The 23,695-nt window shown below is 35.4% G+C and overlaps 1 protein-coding gene across 1 annotated transcript; it reads left to right on the top strand.

Moving 5' to 3' along the window:
• Positions 1-784: 784 nt before the first annotated feature.
• On the top strand, positions 785-22,113 carry LOC135586508 (uncharacterized). The gene is made up of 18 exons (XM_065090655.1): positions 785-940; positions 3,477-3,695; positions 5,733-5,972; positions 6,550-6,696; positions 7,723-7,801; positions 8,775-8,958; positions 10,538-10,603; positions 12,578-12,823; positions 13,487-13,693; positions 13,815-14,118; positions 14,188-14,347; positions 14,432-14,540; positions 16,606-16,741; positions 16,886-16,941; positions 17,024-17,323; positions 17,403-17,525; positions 20,478-21,188; positions 21,714-22,113. Exons 2-18 carry the CDS (start codon positions 3,563-3,565, stop codon positions 21,882-21,884), a joined length of 3,372 nt encoding a protein of 1,123 aa, XP_064946727.1. The 5' UTR covers positions 785-940; positions 3,477-3,562; the 3' UTR covers positions 21,885-22,113.
• The last annotated feature ends 1,582 nt before the right edge of the window (positions 22,114-23,695 follow it).

Genomic DNA, 23,695 nt, shown 5'->3' with positions numbered 1-23,695 from the left:
GAGATATATATTTTTGGGTGAGGTGTCAATAGAGATATATAGATATATTTTTGGGATTCAACAGTAGAAAATGTCTGGTTGTGATACCTTGAAAATTTAGCTTACTAATTTACCAATTTTAAATAATAAATAATATTTTCTTACAAACATCTGTTTCATAAACATCTTCATTGACTCTGTAATTTGAAATATCATGTCCTTTGAGATATTATGTCCCAACAACAAGTCAATGATGTAACCAATCTTATCTTTAATATGTGGAGACAAGATTTTATTGTCTTCTTACCTTTACAATAAAATTATGATTTATTTTATTCTCGTATGAGCATAAAATATTTAGAATATTTCATCTAAAAAATATTCATAGAGTATCTTTCAATTTTTTTAATAAATTGTTTAATTAAAAAAAATATATATAAATATTCTTTAAAATTTTTTGGTCAAAAATTTCCATCCATTTTTTATCAGTTTTATATTGTCATAGTGCTTTCATTTGATTTATTTATAGTATTTTAAATAACATTTATATATTTTTATTTTACTCATTTATAGTATTTTTAAGTACGTTTTATAGTGAAAAATTTTGAAGGATAGTTTGAATACTTTTTAAATTAGAGATATTATTTAAAAAATAAAATAAATTGCGAGAAACATGTATATTTTTTAAAAATTAATTTTGTAAAGATTATTGAAATATGTTAATTTTTATTCTCTCGGAAAAAAAATCAGATTATATATATAAATACAAAGGCAAATAAAATATTGTTTTATCACGATCGGACGGACCATTAGATGATACAAGTGACGACGGGGAAATCCGCTCCCCATTTCCTCTCCGTCTCTATCGCTCTCTCTCTCCCTCGCTCTCTCGATCGATCCTATTTCTTCTCTCTTCCTCTACTCTCTCTGTCGCGGCAGCGGCGGCACTCGTTGCTCTCAGGTAGCCCTCTTATCTTGCTTCTTATCCTCCTCTTCAGTCGCTCTTATCTTAAATCTATCTAACGTGGCTCCTCTGCTGCACGTCACAATCGTGGCGCATCCGCCCCGATGAACCACCTCAATTAACCTCATCACATTTCGCCGCCATGCGTCGAACAATTTTCAGGATCTCGAGTCACTATTCGCTAATTGTTTGCTAGGAATGTCTCAAGAGTTACATGTTGATCATAAAAAAAATGGAACAGAAATTTCAGTATGCCGCATGCTCGCATCCATCCCATTTCTTTTATGTTAGTTTATGAATGATTTCTTACCTCTTGGGTCTGAATTTTCGGTTAATTTCCGTCAGTAGTTCTTGAAATATATCCCTAAGCTTTGTTTGGTCTCAATTGGGTCACTGAACTATAGTAGTTGTTCCAATTAAGATATACTTTTAGGTTTTGTTAAGAATACTTGATAGAATGCTTACGTTTGGTTACAACTTACATCCGCCCAGGTTCACTGTAGACCGATGACCCGACAAATGAACATGATCCATCTAATATTCTATGAAAAAAGAAATGGTTAAAAGTATTTCCTCTTTCGTCTGTCAACTTCTGGAACCACACTAGTCACTGCCACCATTGCAGAAGAGGAGGAAGAGAAAAGATAGGAGAGCTGTGGAAAAGGAGGGAAGAGCTGAAGCTTATGTCCTCATTCCTCCATGTTTCTCAATGTCGGTCATTGTTATCACATTCAAAGGTAGGGGGAGGAGTTGAGGGGTCAAGGTGGAGAAGTGAAATGAAGATATGAAGCCAAAAAGAGAAGAAAAAAAATCCTAACCAAAGGAGAAAGAATACTACTAGAAGGAGTTTTCCTGACCTTTAATGCTGATTGAGCCTATACATTGGTGTCCTATCATTTGCTTTCGACAGAAACCTCAAGTAGAACTTGATTGAAACACTTGTTAATGTTAAGGAATCCAATTTAAAAAAATGCACATTTGTTTCTAAAAGTATTTGTTTATAATATCAGAATTATTCCCACTTATGATGTTGTTCCTAATGGACTTTAGTTGTTTGTGTTACATCATGTATTCTTTGTTGTTTTTGTTTCACAAAATATTTTCTTTTTGTACTATTTTCGATCAACTGAAACTAAGGTTGCATTTGAAGTTACCTACTTTTCATGCTTTTTCATAAAGAAAAATATTATAAATATTTGAAACAAACTTGTTTAGGAATTTCTATGTTCCTTATTTCTGGTATTGTTAAATTCTACTGATATCCTAGGGGCCTAATTCTCCATATTTTGGCAGTTGATTGAAAGTTTAAAGCTGCCCGATTCTAGTTTATGATAAAGAGTGTATTTGGGTAAAATTCTTGTATTTTAAGGATACCCCCATGAAATCCCCATAGCAAATAGGGCCTTAGTGCATTAGTTACTATATTCAGTGACCTGCATCTTTGTCATATTTGTTTAATCTTGTGATTTGTGTCATGTTTGAATCTTCCACATGCACATGATGATGAAAAAGATTCTAGCTACTATATTTTTTTGGCTTTAGTTCACTCCTTCAGAACGTGAGATCTTTATCACCTTGATCCTGACATGTTTTGGAGGAATTATTGAATGGTAAATTCCATTCATTGGATAACAATTAATAGACAGAGTTATGCACCCTTTGTAATATATTTCTTATTTACTGTATGTTACACAATACACATTGGCTGGACCCACTGCCTTTACTGTTGTTTTGCTAAGATTATTCTGGTCTCTAGCCACTACATTCCTGCAATCCTGTATCTAAACTAGATGACTTGGTTAATGAGAAGTACCAGCAACTGATGGGTATATTTAGGGGCATATGGTTATGGCTAACCTGAAGCTCTTTTTATGAGAAATTATAAAAAATATTTTCAGAATAATGCTAGTGGATCACTTATTTAGGAAATGTCGTGATTTTTGTGAAATACAGGCAAAGAAGGTGTTTGTTGAAACTTTGCAGGCTTGGTTAAATAATTAGTCAGAAAGTTGGATTTTTTTACTTTTCTTGAATGTAGAATTATATGACTTCATGTTTGCTTAAAGACTTTGGTTATCAATTGGCAATATATTTCTTACTTCAATCTCTTATGACTTGCAGTTATTTTCGGTTATGGAGATGAAATTACTGCTTTTTGGCAAGTAACTCAGTACAAGATCATGATGTGGTTGTGTATGCTTTAGATAACATAGGAATGTATCATGTTAATTTTGTTTCCATCATCATCATTTTTCTTCTATGAAGTCAATACACCATTCACATTAATCATTCAAACATTCCTGCTTCACTATGTTAACATGTTGCCATAGTGCTGCTTTTAAGGCCATTGTGACAGCTAATGCAGTGTGGAACTGTTGATGCTTGTCTAACTGCATGTTCTTTGTTTATAGTAAAAATATATTGTAGTTCTTTTGAATATCATTGATACAATGTAGGCAACAAGTAAATTTGGTTCTGAAAGTTCACTGGCTTAGGTACAAGATAAGTATGAGCTTACAATTTAGTTGTACAGGACATGTTTGATTCTGACATTTGAGGAAAGATTGCAAGAAAGAAAAAGATTGTCCCAGAGTTTGGGAATATTACTTACACATCTACATGGCAATTGTTTCTCCAATTGGATTACTTGCACCTATAAACCATTCTCACAAAGTTTGGGAAGATCCAGCTTTTATCAAGTGGAGGAAACGGAATGCACATGTACCTCTGCGTTCACATGATACAGTTGAAGGTAACAATATGCTTATAGATTTAATGCTGAGGGTTCATCAGTTCTCCTCTTTATTTCCTCTAAGTTTGTAATTTTTATTTCTTCATTTGTATTGTTTCTTCATTTATTAGGTACGTGCCTCCTGACTGTTATTGGTACTTATTCTGAGGTTGTCCACATTTCAACCGTGGGCTCTAGCCACTGTTCTTTCACCTGGAGAGGATGTGTGGCTTTGAATCATGGCCTAAGCCGCCTAACATGGTTTTTGTGTTCATCGGGGGCTGGCAGCCCTGTCTTGGAGAAGTATTCAGCTCTTCTTACTTTGATGACTTGATTTAATCCCTTATCCAGATCCATCTCAAATTTCAAATGGAACCTGCTGTCTCATGTTTCCTTCTTGGTTATAACTTTCTTTTGGAACCAGATATGCATTGTTCTTACCTTCTGGATCTACCACCGCCTGCTGTTTGGGTTATTTATAGGTTGAGAGCTTCTGTCTTGAGATCCATGTCATCAAGTGGGGCCCTATGATGGGCTGGTTCACTATGTATTAGGTCCTAAACATTTTGAACCAGGCTGCAGGCTGTCTTATCTTGGTTGTCTTGGTTGGCCAAGCTTTAGTCAGGTTCAGTTAAGCCTTGATCTTCTTTGTAACATCTTTTCTGTCCCGTTTTGTTTTTTGCAATTGCCTTCTAAGGGTTTATAGAGAAAGAATATGCATAACCCATGGATTGCCTACTTAACCTGCCTTCCATTCAAAATTCTGCAGCCTCTAGCCTCTACTGATTACACCAATGGAAATTAACAAATTAAAACTTGATCTAGAACAAATATTGGGGGCGGGCCTTAGTACAATAATAATGTTGCTCTCATGGTTTGCAATACTGTACCATACCGCTCGGTATGAGCGGTACATACTGGTCCGATAGAGGACTAGTATGGGTGGTATATCGGTATACCTTATTGTACCATATGTCAGTACAGCTTGGTACGTACCGTACCGATAGCTATTCGGTACACTAGTACAGTACGGTATTCAGAACCTTGATTGCTCTTTTGCGACTAAAGATATTAGATCAGGGTTCCAATTGTAGGAACTATATCAAAAAATTTATAGGTAAAGCTGTATACATCAACTCTCCCCAGACCCACCTTAGCGGGAGCTTGTGCATAGGATACATCCTTTTTCCTTTATCTAGAATAAAGTATTGGTATAATAAATCTTGCAATTTCATATGTAGGTGGATCGACTACTCACCTTATTACCTTTGTGAACACCTCTACATTAGAAAAGACCATGCACTATGTTATTTTCTCTGTCGTTACTGTATTCATTAATGCTGCTTTAGCTTTTGGCATATTGATATTTGGATGCTAATATATTTCTAGTTCTGTGAGAAGCATGTAAATGCTGGATTTTTTTATTTATTATTTAATTATTAATGAGGGTGCATTCAAGAATATTGTTTAGAAAGATAATCTTTTTCTTTATTTACAAGGTCTTAAATGTAGGTACTAGTACCCATACTGGAATCTTATCATATTGGTATGTACCAATTGGCACAGAACTATATGCTTTATTTTACTAACAAAAAATGCTAAAAGCAAGGTCTTAAAAACTGGCTGGATTGGCTTTTACCAGTTGGTATTTATTAGTTTGACGAAGGACATTTTTGGCGGACCATACCAACCAATATTGGTTGGTTGATTTTTATTTATTTTTTGTTTTTTTGGTAAATCTGGGCTGTGTAGTACCAATACCTTGCTGGTTTGACTGAGCTAAAACCAGTGTCAGATTGATATTGAAAAGCTTCACTAAAATATATTTTATATGTTGATACCAGCTTGTATGATGAGTACATTTTTATTGATGCTGTACGATTAGTATACCATGGTATGCTAAACCATGGGATAACTTTTTCCTCATATCCACACTATTCGTCCATTATTATTATTTTTTTCTGTTGTATGATCAAGAATATGTATTTATGGAGTGTTGAGATGACACAATCACATTCTATTGTTACCCAAATTCACTATTTGTATGGTTCTATGCAGGGTCTCTTAGATATTGGTATGACCGCAGCAAAGTGGATTTTCTGAATTCTAATTTAGCTACTTGGGATGATGATGCTGTTTCTGGTGCTCTGGAGAGTGCTGCTTTTTGGGTCAAAGGGTTACCTTTTGTCAAATCTTTGAGTGGGCATTGGAAGTTCTTTTTAGCTCCTTCTCCTGAAAGTGTTCCTGTGAGCTTCTATGATATTGCTTTTGATGATTCAGATTGGCAAGCTCTACCAGGCAAGTTTTTTCAACTTTCTTTATAGTTGTCTCCTGATCAAAAAGTATGCGACGCCGGAATATCATCATGGTTTCTTCTGTTTTCTCCTGTTGCTGCATATATCCTTCTTCCTTATGATTTCTTTGATGAAGATTTGGTTACCAACAGTGTACTATTGCCAGTTAATGAAAAAAGGATGAAAAAAAATTAACTAAGCCCATTAACAATAATTGATGGTGTTGGATGTCATGTGCACCATAGGACATGGCTAACTTTATCCAAAATTAAATACATCTTGGTGATAGTTGTATTCTAATTTGAAGTATGCTGAACTGCTGGTAGCAAAATTTTGTTGCTTATGGTCCTTTAAAATTACTCTTTTCCTGTTTTTGGCTTGTATTGTTGTCTTCTAAATTGACCTGTTTATGAATTGATATTGTTTTTATCTGTCTAGAAATACAGACAAATTATGTAGACTGGAGTGACCAGTATATATGCTGTGTTTTATGCTCACTGCATGATACAGATACAGATAATGCTTCTGCATGTGTGTACTTTTATGTCAAGCTTATTCTAATGTGTATTTTTTCTGTGCAGTTCCATCAAACTGGCAGATGCATGGTTTTGATCGTCCCATTTATACAAACATTGTTTATCCTTTTCCTATAAATCCTCCTTATGTTCCTTCAGACAATCCAACTGGCTGTTACCGTAAAAATTTTCGCATTCCAACAGAATGGAAAGGTATGATTGGTTGAAAAGCTATAACTATTATTTTTGTTAATTATTTTGGACAACTTAAATATGTGATTCTTTTGTTAAGTATAGTCAAACTTTAGTCATTTTTTAGTAGTTTAGTTTGTGACTTGAGATTACATGTTCACTCACAATATCCACCTAATAAAACATGTCCGATGATTAGGAGTATTTTGTAATCTAAGCAAGAAATAAGTCTTAAAACAAGCCATAAGCAACAAAAGTTAGCATAAGAATGTGATGACAAGGTTCAGATCTACCTTGCTTTGGAGAAAAAACAAACTTCCTTAAGAGAAATCCACACCTTCACAAGAAATAAGGGCTCCAACTCCAAGCTTCTTTGAGATACTTGAAGAAAGAAGGACTAATTAATAGACAAGAATATGACACTCACTTGTTTGAGTTAGTTGGCCTTGTTTGAGAATACGACACTCAATTAATTGAAGAAACAACTCCAGGCATCACTCAATTTCTTGAAGTTGACCTTGTTTGAGAATATGGCACTCACTCACTCGTTAGTTGATATAATATTGGTACTTGTCGTGAAGCTTTGTTCAAATCTTCTTGGCTAGACTTCTTGACCTAGAGCTATACTACGATTATAAATTCCAAATTTGGAAATTATTTTGATAATCACCATACATATAGTTTTATCCGAGCAATAAAATTCAATAGTTATAGGAAGTTGAGAGTGGTGACTGAGTTCAATTCATGCAGACAACTAACTTGCTTGGACGGGTATGATTGCATTCATGGAAACTCCCCAGATCCCACATTGGCAGGAGAATTGTGCAATTGTCACTCTATCAAAAATGAGAACAAACTTATGCTTAAGAGGAGATACCTTGATGTTTGAGTACCCAAGTGCTACACACTGATTAACACTACCATCCTCCTTGCCTCATTGTTCCATTGTATTTGCTTCATGTAGTTACTGTTTTCTATATTTATATATTGATGTAGAGATTATATGCTCAATATTTGTTTATTTCATCTTGACCTTCTGATTGACAGGTCGGAGAATATTGCTGCATTTTGAGGCTGTTGATTCTGCTTTTTTTGTTTGGGTAAACGGTGTCCTTATTGGTTATAGGTATGTATTAATTGACCTTGTCATTGATTTCCCTGTTCTATTGTTACTTTGGTTTATTTTATTTCTTTGGTGTTGGTGCCCATCTTGATTTACTTATTCATTTATCATGTCAACATGTAGGTTCCTTGTTATCATATAAAACCTCGATTAGTCTTTAGATTTTGCATGCACATGCAACTTAACTACACCTGAGTTCTTTTTTCATAATACTTTTATATATGAACTTTGTCTAGTCAAGTCAATAATCTACTATTGGATGAAGTATTTTTGAAGCACCTACTCTAATGATAAAAAATTTACCATAAAAAGTCCTATTGCATGTCACCATGCTGGTTTAACTTTAAACATTGAATTTTATTTGCATTCAAGATCATATGTATATAGAGGACTTTAGAAACATAAAGATGTCTGTATTGACACTTTGACAGTTATGGTAATGGTTGACATGGGCCTGTAGATAAGAACTGGCATGCTCTGTGCTGACAAAATGTCATGCTTTATCATTAGTGTTATACACAGCAAAATACTTGCCAATACAGCATGACCTAGCAGTTGAACCTTGCAATATATTGTTGTTCGTCTAATATTTGTTTAAAGAATCACACTGGATGAAATCTGGCTGAAAAAGTGAACACTGGTTACTCTTCTGTTTGTCTGATAATGTATGAACTTATCAGAAAAGTTGGACAAAAACAAATGTTTGAGCAAAAATTTAGGAAGTTTATAATGGTATAAGCAAGTATCATCCTCTATGTGGTATTCATGTGACATGTGAGTACTAACATTGAGGGGTATATATGCAAATAAAATTTTATTTTTTTATAGTACCTTCTTTAGTTATTGTTTGGGACTGAGAAAGTAGTTTATTCAACATTTTAATTTTACTCTGAATATTTAAAATATTAATGAAAATCTATAGTTGGAAAATGGATTTTCTGGTTACATTTTTTTTTTCTTCTATGTGCTGATGCAGCCAGGATAGCAGACTTCCTGCCGAGTTTGAAATTACTGATTGCTGCTATCCCTGTGATTCGAGCAAGGATAATATTCTCGCTGTTCAAGTCTTGAGATGGAGTGATGGCTCTTATTTGGAAGATCAAGACCATTGGTGGTTGTCTGGCATTCACAGAGATGTGCTTCTTCTGTCAAAGCCTCAGGTTCCGTTTATCCCATGTGTTCGTGTATGCATATCTGTTGATGTATTGTCTTGAATCTTTTTGCCTATGTTTGTATAATAGTTATCAAAACTGAACAGGAAAGTGACCTGAGCAAGCCTTGGGTCCCTGGGTTGCTAGCTGGACTGGTGCTTCAACTTCAATGGATCGGACCACATGTTTAATTGAAAAATACTTTAGAATATATAAATAATTCAAAATTATATATATAATAAAATATAATATGCCAAAATTAATAAAAAAAGTGAATAGTCCTAGACAAATGAAAACGAAACTTCAGTCGTTGGGATAAAAATAAAAACATCAACCAATATTATAAATATAAATCTTTATTCAAATTGAATAGAAATTGACAATATTTAGAAAGTTGAAAAGTGAATATGCGATTCAATTACTTAAGCAAGAATAGTGATATGAATTTAACATACAGGGATGATGAAAGTCAAAGTGAAACTTCCTAAGATGAAGTACAGAAAGAAGTATTGATACCTAGAAAGATGAACTTGGAAACAATAATGACCTGGGAAAGATGAGCGAATTGTAGATTGCCAAAGGAAGAGAAACAGATGGACATTAAAGGGGGTGGTCAGAGGGAGAGTGTGTGAAGAGAAGACACATGAGATGAGAGGATAAGTAGAGAGAGAATGACAGTGGAGGAGATGAGGAGGCAGAGGGGAGAGGTAAATGGAGGACGGGAGGACTATTACCATTATCTTCTACAGACATCGGAAGATCTTCTGTGTGGTCACATGAGGTTCTGGCTCGATTATCTTTCAACACCATGCTTTGTAATTCGCTTGTGACACCGTGCTTAGTGCAATCACTGTAGTTTTTGTCTATTTGGTCTTAGCCAATAACTTCAATCCTTTATAATGTATTGGCCTCATTTTGGCTCAAACAATAGATTAGATAAGGTTATCAGTTAACAGATTTAAAACTGATCTGTCCTATTCTAGCTACCTGGACATGTTCCTCTCCCTTTCTCTTTGTTGATCGGCCCTCATCTTCTTGGTCTTCGTGTTATATTGTGGATAATCATAGAATAAACAACAATAGGTAGCTGCTAGCCTCTGCTAAGACATTAAAATAGATGCAGCTAAGCAAAGGCCAAAAACAGTTGAGTTAAGATCACACTATTCACATTATAACTGCAATATTAGTATGTTGGCACAGCATTAATATGACAGTTCCACGACGTCTATCTGCGTAAGACATGTTTTCATAGTGACGCAAGGAAATAAGGAGAATACAATATAACATTTGTAATCAAGTAAAAAAAAAAAACAGAAAGAAGCCGTTAAGAGAAGGAAAACAGATACGGCAGAATACACTGATTAGAGTGGGAGTGTCAGGAGAATGTAGCAGCCATATATTAGATTGTGTAGCAGGTATTCTTCTCTTGGAACTTTTGAACCAAACAATTAAAATGGATATCTTATGTGCGCTTTTAGTGACATGCAACAATTATATGTTACATGCTGGCTCTACGTCTCATTTCTTTGTTGCTGATATCTTGACTTAGAGGATATATAAGTTTTTAATTGGAACGATGCCTTTGCAGGTATTTATTACGGATTACTTTTTCAAATCAACCTTGGACAAAAATTTGGTCACGGCTGATGTTCAGGTAAATGATATGGAAAGCGAATGACTCAAGCTTAGTGTTTCTGCTGCATCATATGAAGTAATTAAGATTTTACCTTTGTACCTTCTTGTTTCTAATTGTTTCCATTTGAATGTTACTGTATAATATGCATTAGTATGCTGATATTATTTTTTTTTTAAAATCATATCTTAAATATTTTTTTTTGTCAAAAAAATGAATATTTTTATACTTTGCCTAATTTACCCAGAGTTCTTCCAAGTCAAACCTTGATGGTTCGAAGGACAATTGATGTATGAGCATTACAGGACATTACTTGGTTATTATATATTTGGAGGTCAATATGAAAATATCATTATTGTATTTAACTTAAACAGCTGAAATAATCTAAACAAGGTTGCTGTTAATGCAGCAATTTTTTTCTTAGAGATATAAAAGTCTACCAGCTTAACTATGTAAACTATCCAAATGATAGTTAAACCCTGGCTCAGTATTAGTTCAGTAGCATTCATTTTTACTTTTTATTCAGTGATATTTGGTAAAAGAAGTCGAATTACCGCCTAGTATATTGGTACCATGCCAGTTTGGTAGGTTGCCAAAATTGTTATCATTACCAAGATTTAAATCTGTGTATAATAAGATCAAACCACTGATAATTTTTTTGTTGAGTGAGATCATCACAAAGTCAGGCCAGTTTTATTTTTCTGTTGGAGTTGATTTTGGTAAGGATTGCAAACCCATACCGTGTACTGTACCCATCTTGGCTGGACATTGAAATTATCACATGTTTGTACTGTACCAGTCCAGTGGTGCAGGTTCACATGCCATCGAAGATTTCAACTTGGAGCAGCCCATAATTCCAGCAAAAATGCAACACTTGTTCACTTTTGAAAGTTGGAAAATTCTCCTAAATGGACTCAAGAATAATGCCGGGGTGGACAGGATGGAGAGAAAAATATATGGAATAGATTGAAGGTAGATAAACAAGCTCACTAAGAACAACCAAGGGATATAGATATCACCATCCCAAGGAGTCTATCTAGGGACACAGGGTTTAGAAACTTCTCTAAGGAATAAAAAAAAAGGTACAGAGTTGTGTGAGAAGGACAACACCTTTCAGAAACAAGACTTATATTCAAAACCCTCTTTGCCTTCAAGGCTTACAAGCATGAGGTATATAGAGTGATAGGTTTGGAACAACCCTCCAAGCAAGGGTGATTAATTTCTTCACCATTTTAATGATTTAAAATAAATAAAAATTAATTAAAGAGCCATAAAATAACTAAAAGTCATCCAAGAACTCCTGTGATTATCTTTGACTTATCTGGATTCAAAGTTTAAAGACACTCCTGTGTCAAAGAGAGTCCTGTCAATTTTAAAAATTTCAGAACAAATGAAGATCCAGTTCAAACTCAATTAATCAAATTATTGTTCAGCGAATAATGCTGGTTAACTTTGGAGATAATGGGATATGGAGAGGAAAGAATTGCTCTTATGTTATCTTCAACAATTAAAAGAGGTTATGAAGCACTTGATCTTGGCATGGATCAACATCCTCATTGATGAAAGGTCTTATAGTAGCCATATTAGGGCGAACAGGAAGACAATGATCGAGTAACCTAAAGGCCTAAGGTGTCCGGGGTGGGCTGAACTATGGGCATTTTATATGGATTTAGCTATAAATGGTGGGGTATATGATGCCACATTAGCATCTTTAGTCCACATATAAGGCTCATATGATTCTCGTTCTAGCTTGTACACGAGTTTGATTAGCTTGGACAATGTTTAATGAGCCAACCAGCTTAACTGCTGTAAAATTATGGGTTCGACTAATCCAGCTTGAATTTCCTTTATTGGAGTCAGTCCCAGTTCTACTTATGGTGATTGATGTACTGCTTGAATTTTATTCTCGCTCATATCGTTACCAGAGAAAAACCATGTTATTAACTGAATCATAGACATGACTGCTTCTGACTTATAATCTCTTTATTTGTCCAGGTTGAAGTAAAACTTGATATATTGAACAATTTTGAAGATGCTACTCTTTCCAGATTGACTATGGAAGCAACACTGTATGACAATACAGGGTGGTGTGCCTGTGGAAACAATGAAGGAAAAGTCGACCTAAGTTCTTATGATGCATTACATTTGAATCTGAGGTCACCATCTATTGGAATCGATGGGTTTCATTGCTACATATTTGAGGGAAAATTAGAGAGACCAAAACTTTGGTCAAGTGAGAACGTAAGAAATTTCGACACTATTATCAATTTACAAGGCCTTTAATGCATGGTAGGAAGCAATAAATTCAGAGGAAAAGCATGAAAAAATCAAATATCCTAATTTTAATAGGACAAAGTTAGGGTCACCATTTCAACTTAGATTTTTCATCTTGGCCAGCTATCCCAACTGAAAAGTTGAATTGGCTTAACTAGTTGTCTGCATGAGTTCAAGTTGGCAGTATTAAATGATTTTCTAAGACAATGCACAGAACATGGTGATGGATATTGTAGAATTGTTGAGGTTTATAAAGAAACAAATATGAAATAAATGGCTGGTTCAATTTATTGTTTACCTTAAGAAGAGGGAACACATGTTGAACCAAGTGGATGATATATATCTTTTTAAACTTATCCATTTACAGCTTGCATCAACTTTTGGGTAAGTGAATATCGTTCCTTACAACTACACTAGAGAGTTTAGTGCTTCTTTTTTATTTGTTGGATTACTTTTTCAAAATGGAGCTTCAGTCTCTCGTAAGGTTTTCTACAGTGACACTTCACAGCAACCATGTTGGTGGTAGTCTTGTGGTTGTGGGATCACCCTTTTATTCCAAAATAAAACTTTATTTTGGTATATTTGTTCTAGACCTTATGGTTTTTTTGTTTATTTTCAATTCATAAACAGCCAAACTTGTACACTCTTGTGCTAGTCCTCAAAGATGCTTCTGGAGACATACTTGACTGTGAATCATGCCAGATAGGCATAAGACAAATATCTAAAGCTCCAAAACAGATGCTTGTAAATGGCCTTCCTGTGGTTATTCGAGGTGTGAATAGACATGAGCATCATCCACGTACAGGAAAAACAAACCTCGAAGCATGCATGATAAAGGTTGGTTTTTTGCTTTACTGCTCTTAATGGCACTATTAGAGTATAGACTATAGCTAAATGATGACTGTTGCTGACAAAGTACTCCTATTTGCTGACAATTTTGTTTCTTTTCTATGTCAAGGATTTGGTTTTGATGAAGCAAAATAACATTAATGCAGTCAGAAATAGCCATTACCCACAACATCCTAGATGGTATGAGTTGTGTGACCTTTTTGGTCTCTACATGATTGACGAAGCAAATATCGAAACACATGGATTTGATCTTTCTAGTAAATTTAAGCATCCTACAGTAGAACCCAGTTGGGCAACCTCTATGCTGGATCGTGTTATTAGCATGGTGGAGAGGGACAAGAACCATGCATGCATTATAGCATGGTCTTTGGGAAATGAATCTGGTTATGGTCCTAATCATTCTGCTATGGCAGGTAAATGGAACAATTATTATAGACATCTTTTCTATTCTTGATTTTGGCTAACAAACTACTTAATTATAGGTTGGATTCGAGAGAAGGATCCATCCCGACTCTTGCATTATGAAGGTGGTGGATCCATGACTTCATCAACAGATATTGTATGCCCCATGTACATGCGTGTATGGGATATTTTGAAAATTGCTAAAGATCCAAGTGAAAATAGACCATTGATCCTTTGCGAGTATGCTTGTTTCTAGTCTCGTTTGCATATTTCTTTTCTTTGCCATCTGATCCTTCTATGATGGGGAGTTTTGATCTGCTTCAGGTACTCACATGCAATGGGAAACAGTAGTGGCAATATTCACAAGTATTGGGAAGCTACTGATAGGACATTTGGGCTCCAAGGTGGCTTCATATGGGATTGGGTTGACCAGGTTAATGGCAGCTACATAACGAGATGTTTCATTAATTTTCTTTTGAATTCTATCTTGACTTTTACTTTCATTATTTTTACCAATAATGTGTTTCGTTCTTATTGGTCAACTACCAGTGTTTTTGACTATCGACACAAAGTTCATTGGGATCCTTCTAGCTTGGTCCCGCTAAACTCTAATTTCCCCATATCTTTCATCACTCTTCTTTTTATCTTTCCAATTAATGGTCATCTTTTGTTGTTGGGACAAAAAAAAGTTGAAGTTTTGGGATCTCCACTTTCAAACATGTTAGTCTCCACTTAAATACTATATCAATTATCAAGGTTAATTGGGGCATCATTCTGGATTCCAGGTTCATCTGATGATAAGAACCTTCTTAGTTTTAAAATCTTTTACATGTTTGTATGTTGGTGAGATTTATAGCAAAACTATTGGAATTGAAAACCAATTATACCTATTAGCATGATTGGATGATTTTTCTTAACCTAGAAGGATGTTGAAAACATGCATGATTGTTCTCTACAAGAAGCCATTGGCATAACCTTTGACAACTGATCATTGATGAAACCATGGATCAAGTAAAGGCAACTAATTTTCCATCAACAAGAAACAAAACTCTGGGACCTAGGACTTAAACCTATTCCCATTTTTTGTGGAACATGTCCAATGATTGCTGTATGATTTCTGATGTGACAGTCATATCAGATGTACCTAGTGTCATGCTGCATACTGATACTGTATATTGACGGGTTCAAAATATTTCCTATCTTGTTTATTTTCTTGTAAATCTATTCCTAATTTCCAAGCTTTCTATAGTTTTCCTTTTCTGTAGTTATCTGATTTTATGAAATTAGTTTCCTGATTTTGTGGAAATTAATTTTTTGATTTTGTAGAAATTAGTTTCTTCTTTTCAGGAGATTCGTTTCCTGATTATATGTAATTTAGTTTTTCCATCTGTGCGAATGTGTACTCTGTAAATTTTGTAGGTCTTTTAGTATCAAGTGAATGAAGAATATTTCCTTTTTACACCATACAGTGTACTGAGCATCGGTATGGATTATTACTAATTAGTACTGGGAGAGAGAGAGAGAGAGAGAGAGAGAGAGAGAGAGAGAGAGAGAGAGAGAGGAGGTCAGCCACATGCTAGTTGGCCATTGGGCCTTTTTTTTGCCAATGGGTCCAGCCAAAACGTTAAATCATGGGTTGAACTGTTGTTTAGTAGAATGTTAACTATATCCATTGTGGGACTCCTTGAAAGTGAAATGACTTTTTGAAATTAAAATATTTGAAAGTGCCCAATTCTTGGAACTTGGCTTTCATGGGGGTGGTGTAGAGTTATCTTCTAAGTACTCAATTGAGTAAAAAAACATATTTTTACTATTATTAGGTAATTTTGCATGAGAATGGTGTAAATTGATACAATCTCACTCAATATATTATGATTTGGATTAAATGCTACGGTATTTTTTCTTTAACTTCATCTTTGGAATTATATTAGAACTTCCTACATAATAAACAATAAGATGTAGAGTTGAAATGAATGTTGAGTTCTGCATAACATTCACTTTTCCTAGACTTCACCACATGCTCTAAGCACTGATATATACAACATCACATATTTTGTAGATGAGGGTCCAAACTAAAACTCATGTGTCTTTGTGCTGCTCAAACCATGGTGTTCTGGTTAAGTTTTCGGTCGTCTTGCAATTTTTTCGAAGTTTCCAAAAAATACTATTCTAAATTAATCAATCCATCTGGACCACTCATCTGCAGCTTGCACACAAGTAATCCTAGCAACTGTTTGGTCATGTATTTTTAATTTTTAGAATCTTGGTATTTTGGGCAAGTCTTTTATCATGCTGCATTTGTTGCAAGTTACAAAGAGTCCTAAAAAAAATGCCATTCTAATTTATCCATCCATTGTGCCGCATCCATAACCAAGCTCACCAGTATATGTGTAGTTTTAGTTTTTATCAACTAGTGTGGAATATGCAAATAGTTATACATGTGTTTCATAAATGACTGTTCTTTAGTGACATTAACATTTGAATTGTTCTTTATTCAGGCTTTACTGAAAATGGATAGTGATGGACAAAAACACTGGGCTTATGGAGGTGACTTTGGAGACACACCCAACGATTTGAACTTCTGTCTGAATGGACTCACATGGCCGGATCGAACTCCTCACCCTGCTCTACACGGTAGTAGCATTAAATGAATTTCCAAAAGAAGTATCAAGTCATCCAGCCTTTTGGTTTGCTTGGTTTTGTTAATATTGTCATCCGTAGTCAATTAGTGCTCTTTACAGCTTTCTTACGTTTTTTTTCTGTGATGGTTGTTTTCAGAAGTGAAGTATGTTTATCAACCCATAAAAGTTGTTCTGACAGAAAATAAAGTGAAGGTATTATCGTTGATCTTTTGAACATTTGATATTTTATTCATAACAAGTAAGGTGTTGACGAGTTGATCTTTTGTCTTCCTAGATAACTAATGCACAGTTTTTTGACACAACACAAGCAATAGAATTCAGTTGGCACCTTCTTGGCGATGGATGCAGCTTGGGTTGTGGAATACTTGACCTACCAATAATATTACCCCAAGAAAGCTATATTATTGAACTCGAGTCATCCCCATGGCACTCTCTCTGGAAAACGTGTTCACCAAGAGAAATATTTTTGACGATTACTGGAATACTTAGACATCCAACTCGGTGGGCAAAAGATGGCCATGTCCTTGCTTCTACTCAATTAAGTTTATCCACGGAAGATAATTCTATTCCTCATGTACTTCTTCAGCAGGCCCTTCTTCATATTTGATTGTTACCATGTGTAATATTGTATGACCATTTGGTATCCTTTGCAGGTTATCAGATCAATCAACAACATGAATCTGATCTCTGAGCATGTTGGTGACACTATAACAGTTAGGAAACAGAATTGGCAAATCAAAATAAACACCCAAACTGGAACTATTGAAAGTTGGAAGGTAATTGCTCTACTATAGTGCTTATGTTCATATGACATTTTTTTTTTGCATATCAAAATCAAAGATGTTCTTTTTGGTACTTATGTAACTGAAGATTTTTTTTATGAAAAAAATCTTTTCTTATATATCCAGAAATTTATGGTATTGGTTTCTCCGATTTGTTGTGTAAATACTTGTGGAGAGCATGGTGGTCCTTATTGTAACAAAATAATGAGCTTTGAAAGTGAAACCAGATATCTTTAGAACTGAGGTCACAAAATACTCTTTTCTTGTTAGTTTTACCTTCTGCATTCAGAATACTGGTTCATCTCACAGTGGTTCATTTCAATTTGATAACTTGGATATGGGTTTTTTTCAGCATAACTAATGATCTTAATTAAGTCATGGACTTCAACTAATACCCTGATATTGGATAAAGTTATGGAGAACTTTTACAATCTTGTCTTCAAATCAATAATTATAGCCTGGAAATTTTCAAACATCAGTCATCAGGTTGAATTGAAGTTTATAGCCTCAAAACCCATTAAAATTATGGCTTAAACTGAACGTGAGTATTATAGAGTTCATGTATATGGAATGAACATCAAGTATTAACCATATCACAGAGAGAATATTAAATTTTATCTTCTATGTTTAGGATATGGGTTTGTGTTTTATTTGTTCAGCATAACCAATGATCTGATTAAGTTATGATTAAAATTCCATTAATAGCCTGATATTGGAGAAACATTGTAGTGGGCTTTTATGGAGAATTTTCAGAATATAGTCTTCAAATCGACGAAAGAGACTTGCTGGAATGTCAAGGAACATTCATGGCCTAGGTAGGTATAATGTACATGGGTAGTTCACAATACCTTGTGAATGAGCAAAACAAGGATGAGGTGGGTCATCTAAATCCTTGAATGGATGAGAATTTACCTCTGTGCCACTTGTGATAACAGTATATTAATTTGGACAGATGCTTAAGACATGCATGATACAGTGCAGAGCAACAGCATTATGCCAGGCAGTAGGCCCTATCTAGCAAGCTTAGTGTTGGTCACTAGTGCTTCTAAGGGCTGTCATCTGGCTTCATAGCTATTTCTTCCATGATACTGCATTACTAAAAAAATTGATGTAGCATATAAACAGATTTCAAGAAAAGTGGCAGCATAAAAAAGAATAATCCCCAAGTTCCAGGACTACAAGTCAAAGCAATCAATTCCTAAGATACTAAGTTTCAAAGCAAGTCATGCGACTCTAAGTCGAGGTTATCAAGTCCTGAGCTGTTCCAAGGGCACCATGCATCAGTAATACTTTGTAACTTGTGTCTTAGTAAATTGGGACCATTAATTAGGTTGTTGATGGTTAAGGTAATTAATTAGGTAGTTGGTAGTTGAGATATTTATCATCTATAAAGAAGAGGGGAGGATACCTTAAGAGGCAATCTTGGATTAGTCCACATGAATCCTTGTTTCTTAGCCTTTTGCTCCTAGTTAACCCATGAAAAGGAAAAGAGTTCTCTTTCCCATATATTCCCAAAATTCTCTCTCACCCTCTTCTTTTCTTGTCCATACCAAATGGTTGTCGATGTGCATTGTGGATTGTGTGATCCAGATCATGGAACATTTGCAATCTAGACTTAAAAAACCCAAACTTTTGGAAAGCTTGAAAGGTAGCAAAGGGGAGAAAAAAAGAAGAAAATATACTTAGATGCCTAATATTTTATTATTTAGATTGCCGCCCTATACATGTATACATATGTATTAGAAATGTTTCACCTTCCTGAACAAGTGATTTGAACAAGTCTATCATCATAGTTCCACATTTGACCATAGTAATGTATCCTAGATTCATTCCACATGCTAGAGTGCTTCACACTGCAAAGCAGGTCATGTATGTTGGTATCAGTGTCTTTCTTGTGACAATTTTAGAGTTTTAGTTGCTCATTGCTCCTTAGTAGCCATTAGGTGACTTTTTTGATGGGAGATGATCACACCACTGCAACCTCTGCCTCCTCCTTTTTTCCTCTGTTCAGCCGCAACCTTTGCTATTGCTGTCTCAGCATCCACCTTCTCCTATCCTTGTCGCTGTCTCCTCATGTTGTCACTGCCTTCTCTCCTCCTATGATACACAAAGTCGTCTGTTCCATCTCCAGTTGCTCATCTTCCTCCTTTGCTTCCTTTCCCCCCTCCTGTCCTCCTCCTCCTCCTGGTCTCTTCTCTCCCTCTCTCTTTGGCCTGTGCTGATGGGTATGCTGATGTATCATGTTAATATGCTTGTACATACTGAGACCATACCACTTAGGCTAGGGATCAGTACAGGTCTTAGGCTGTTCTAGAGAGATAATTGAACTGAAAGGGAAGTTATTTTTTAGAACCATAGGAAATTACCATAGTTGCAACGATCATCTTTAATTATATCATTTAGTTGGAATTTGTGCCACTTTTCTGGTTATCTAGGACGTGCTACTTATTTAGGAACTACGAATCTGCAACTTCTTTCTACCCAGTGCTTTTACTGGCTTTCACCATAAACCATTAGTTGTAACCGTTGATCAAGAAAACATGGGATGAGTGATGTGTAAGTTTCGAGTTATGTTTGGTGGTTCTATATTTCTTCAGGCTGCAAGTTCATTAGAAGTTAAATGGATAGATGCATTAAATTATCTATCCCATGATCAGTCTTCCTAATTATTATATTGTTGCATAGATAATCCCATCATTGATAGAGAATTGTTTATGTACCGCTTTAGCCTGATAATTTTATTTATATAGTTTTTGCATGGTAATGTTTTCACATTTTAACTGCTCTGCTTTATGTTTGCTATAATAGGAACTAATCACTAAGAAGATTGTTGATTCATGTCAATATTCCTTCTCTTTATATCATTAATGCCCTAAAGATGGAGAAAATCATATGCATATTTCTGTATGAAACTTAGGTTACTTGGAGTATTTTGATTGACCACAGGTTGGTGACTGTTTGCTGATAAATCAAGGCATACTTCCCTGCCTATGGCGAGCACCTACCGATAATGATAAGGGAGGTGGTCCCAGCAGCTATTTCTGCAGATGGAAAGATGCCTTACTTGATAATCTTATATTCCTCGCAGATGCATGTTCTATAAAGGAATTGTCAAATAATATGGTGCAAGTCAAAACTGTATATTTAGGTGTTCCAAAGGATCAAAACAACCTGCTGAAATCCAAAAGTTCTGTTCATGAGTCTGAAAACCCAAGTCATATTCTCTGCAGAGTTGATGTGGATTATTGCATCCATGAATCTGGTGATGTGATTATCGACTATAACATAAAGCCTAAGGATGATCTTCCACCTCTTCCACGTGTTGGGGTTGTATTTCATATAGAGAAGTCACTGGATCATATTATGTGGTATGGAAGAGGACCATTTGAATGTTATCCAGATCGAAAAGAAGGTGCCCATGTTGGCATATATGGAAGCAATGTACGTGATTTGCATGTGCCTTACATAGCTCCTGTTGAATGTTCTGGTCGAGCAGATGTAAGATGGGTAGCATTTCAAAACAGCAATGGGTTTGGTCTATATGCTTCTATATATGGTACATCACCACCTATGCAAATGAGTGCTAGCTTCTATGGCACTGCAGAGCTTGAAACGGCAACTCACAACCACTATTTAGTTGAAAGAGACGACATTGAGGTATGTATGCATGAGTCTTTTATTATTGTTAGCTTTAGTTTAAGTTATACCTATTGAGCTAGGAGCACTTGGTTTGTTCTTAATGCAGTTTGTGAAGAACTGGTGGAATTGCCCATTTGATAATTATAATGATTACTGGGTTTAGAATGTCTAGTCAATATTTGAAATTTTCATATCTGAGGCATTGATGAAAAGATAATATCAATGTCAGAATTCTGACCTATAATGATTTGTGGACCTTCAATTGTCTCCTTACAATTATGGCAATGACATCTTTTCATCACTAGACCAAGCATGGTACATTTCAGTTGAATCTACGATAGGCACAAATAGAGCCATCTTATTAATTTAAGGTCATCTTGCAGCATCAACATTCAACAGGACAAACATTTTGAATCTGATTGTCTGTCTGCACAACACTTGTGACTAACTAATGTCAATGCAGTGCATTTTTCTTTACATAGAATTTTGATGTAATGGAGACTTTTGGCTCCTTATCAAAGTATGCTGCTTTTTGGATGGCAGGTGCACCTTGACCACAAGCACATGGGTGTAGGTGGGGATGATAGTTGGTCTCCTAGTGTCCATGATGAGTATCTGGTGCGTCCAGTTCCTTACTCATTCTCCATAAGATTGTGCTCGATCTATCCTTCTACTTCAAGCCAAGATATCTACAAATCTCAAATTTCACAGTGATGCAATTAGTGGTTCTGCTGCTAGAGATATGTCTGTCTGAATGATTCAGGTCTAGCTATTTATATATTCCAAAGCACTAATATGATATTAGATAACAATCGTTTCATGGAATAAGCACTTTGTTGTGCTGACTGAATGGATGTTCTTGGAAACAGTAAGTTAACATAAAATGGTGTGTACCATAATACATTTTAATGTAATCTTATTGGTGTTAGGATTTTATGTTCAATTGTGAACAGAATCAGTTATGAGGCTTGGACGTTTTTTCTAATCATTTTTAGTGGCTCCTTAGATCATTTTACTTATGTAATTATTAATATCTTATGTTGGCATCCATAGGAAGGCTGTAGGCGCAAAACAAATGTCTTCTCATTTGCTAGCAGAAGTGCTCTCTATACCTATTATTTGCTAATGTTATTTCTTGCAGGTAATAAGGGAATACATCATTAGAAGAAAAAAAAACTTGATTGTTTGATTCAATTTCATAAAATTTTTAAAAATAAAAAATGGCAGTACAGTATAAAGACAATTAACAAAAGAAAATAAGAAGAGGGCATTTTTGATGAATGGACCAGTAGAGTACTGATATGAATCACGTTATCAACACTTAATATAAGATATTATTCGACTCAGCCGTAGAGCGAGAGAGAGAGAGAGAGAGAGAGGGGTAGGGGAAGATTACCCATAGGCATATGGGTAAACATGGGGCTAATTGTAGATTATTTCTTTCTTTAGTATCCCGATCTTTAGATTTAAAAAAAATTATATTGAAATTATTATAGTTATGAAAGTAAAACATTTAGTTTCATTTATCTTAATATCATCGATAAATTCTAATGTCATCGATTTTACCATCAGTTGAATGAAATCGATAGGTAAAAAAATAATTTTAATATTTTAATTATATTTTTTATGGAGGATGATGACATCACTAAGAGTTGTGGGTGACTGTTGTGGATGAGGAGGGAGAGCGACGATTAAATGAAAATTGAGATAAAGAGAGGAGGAAGATGATGACGTAGAACAATGTTGCTCGACATTTATATCGATGTCGACATAGATGTAAAGTGATAAAAGAGTGGCGATCTATTGTGAGCCAGACGTGACCTTCCTATGTTGGGCCTGCGACGTATTCATCCACAATGCCAACTTCCTCATGGCTCGTCACGTCTGCCAAGTCACCTATGTCGCTTGCCACTCCAACGATGCTAGCTACGACGTCTTCAACATAGGTGGATGCTTCTTGCGATCCTGATCTTACTGCTCACCCTTTGCACTTTATGGCCTCGTCCTCTAGCTCTCTTGCCTCTCCACCTCCAATTCCACAATGGCACCTCTGGTGAAGAAGCTCGTAGATCCTCGATAGGTGATCGCCACGAAATAATGGTGTGGGGTGGTTAAGGAGATGGTAGAAGCCATCTTGCTAGGCTAGAGTCGAAGGATAGGGTTGTGGAGCGAATGACAATGCATGGAAGCGACAACTCGCATGGTTGGCTCGCACTAGGAAACGACTACAGGAAGTATGCTTCGGAGTGCCTATAAGGCTAATCACTACCGTCGCATCGCAAATCTCCTAGGTCATCAAGCGTAAAACCCAAGTCGCCGACGTAGTTATTGAGCGACATTGACATAGATGTAAAATGATTGACATCTACATCATCCTCTTCTTCCTCTCCCTTTGTCTCAACTCTCGCTCTTACCCATCTATAACAACTACCAACAGCCCCAAGGACATTGCTATCCACTACCATTAAAAATATAATTAAGATATTAAAATTATCTTTTTACCTATCATTGTTATTATTCTATCG

This window comes from Musa acuminata, chromosome BXJ1-11 (genome assembly GCF_036884655.1).
Source record: "Musa acuminata AAA Group cultivar baxijiao chromosome BXJ1-11, Cavendish_Baxijiao_AAA, whole genome shotgun sequence".
Classification (NCBI taxonomy): domain Eukaryota; kingdom Viridiplantae; phylum Streptophyta; class Magnoliopsida; order Zingiberales; family Musaceae; genus Musa; species Musa acuminata.
The sequence above is the reverse complement of the archived record's forward strand: the minus strand, read 5'-3'. Positions and strand labels throughout refer to the sequence as shown.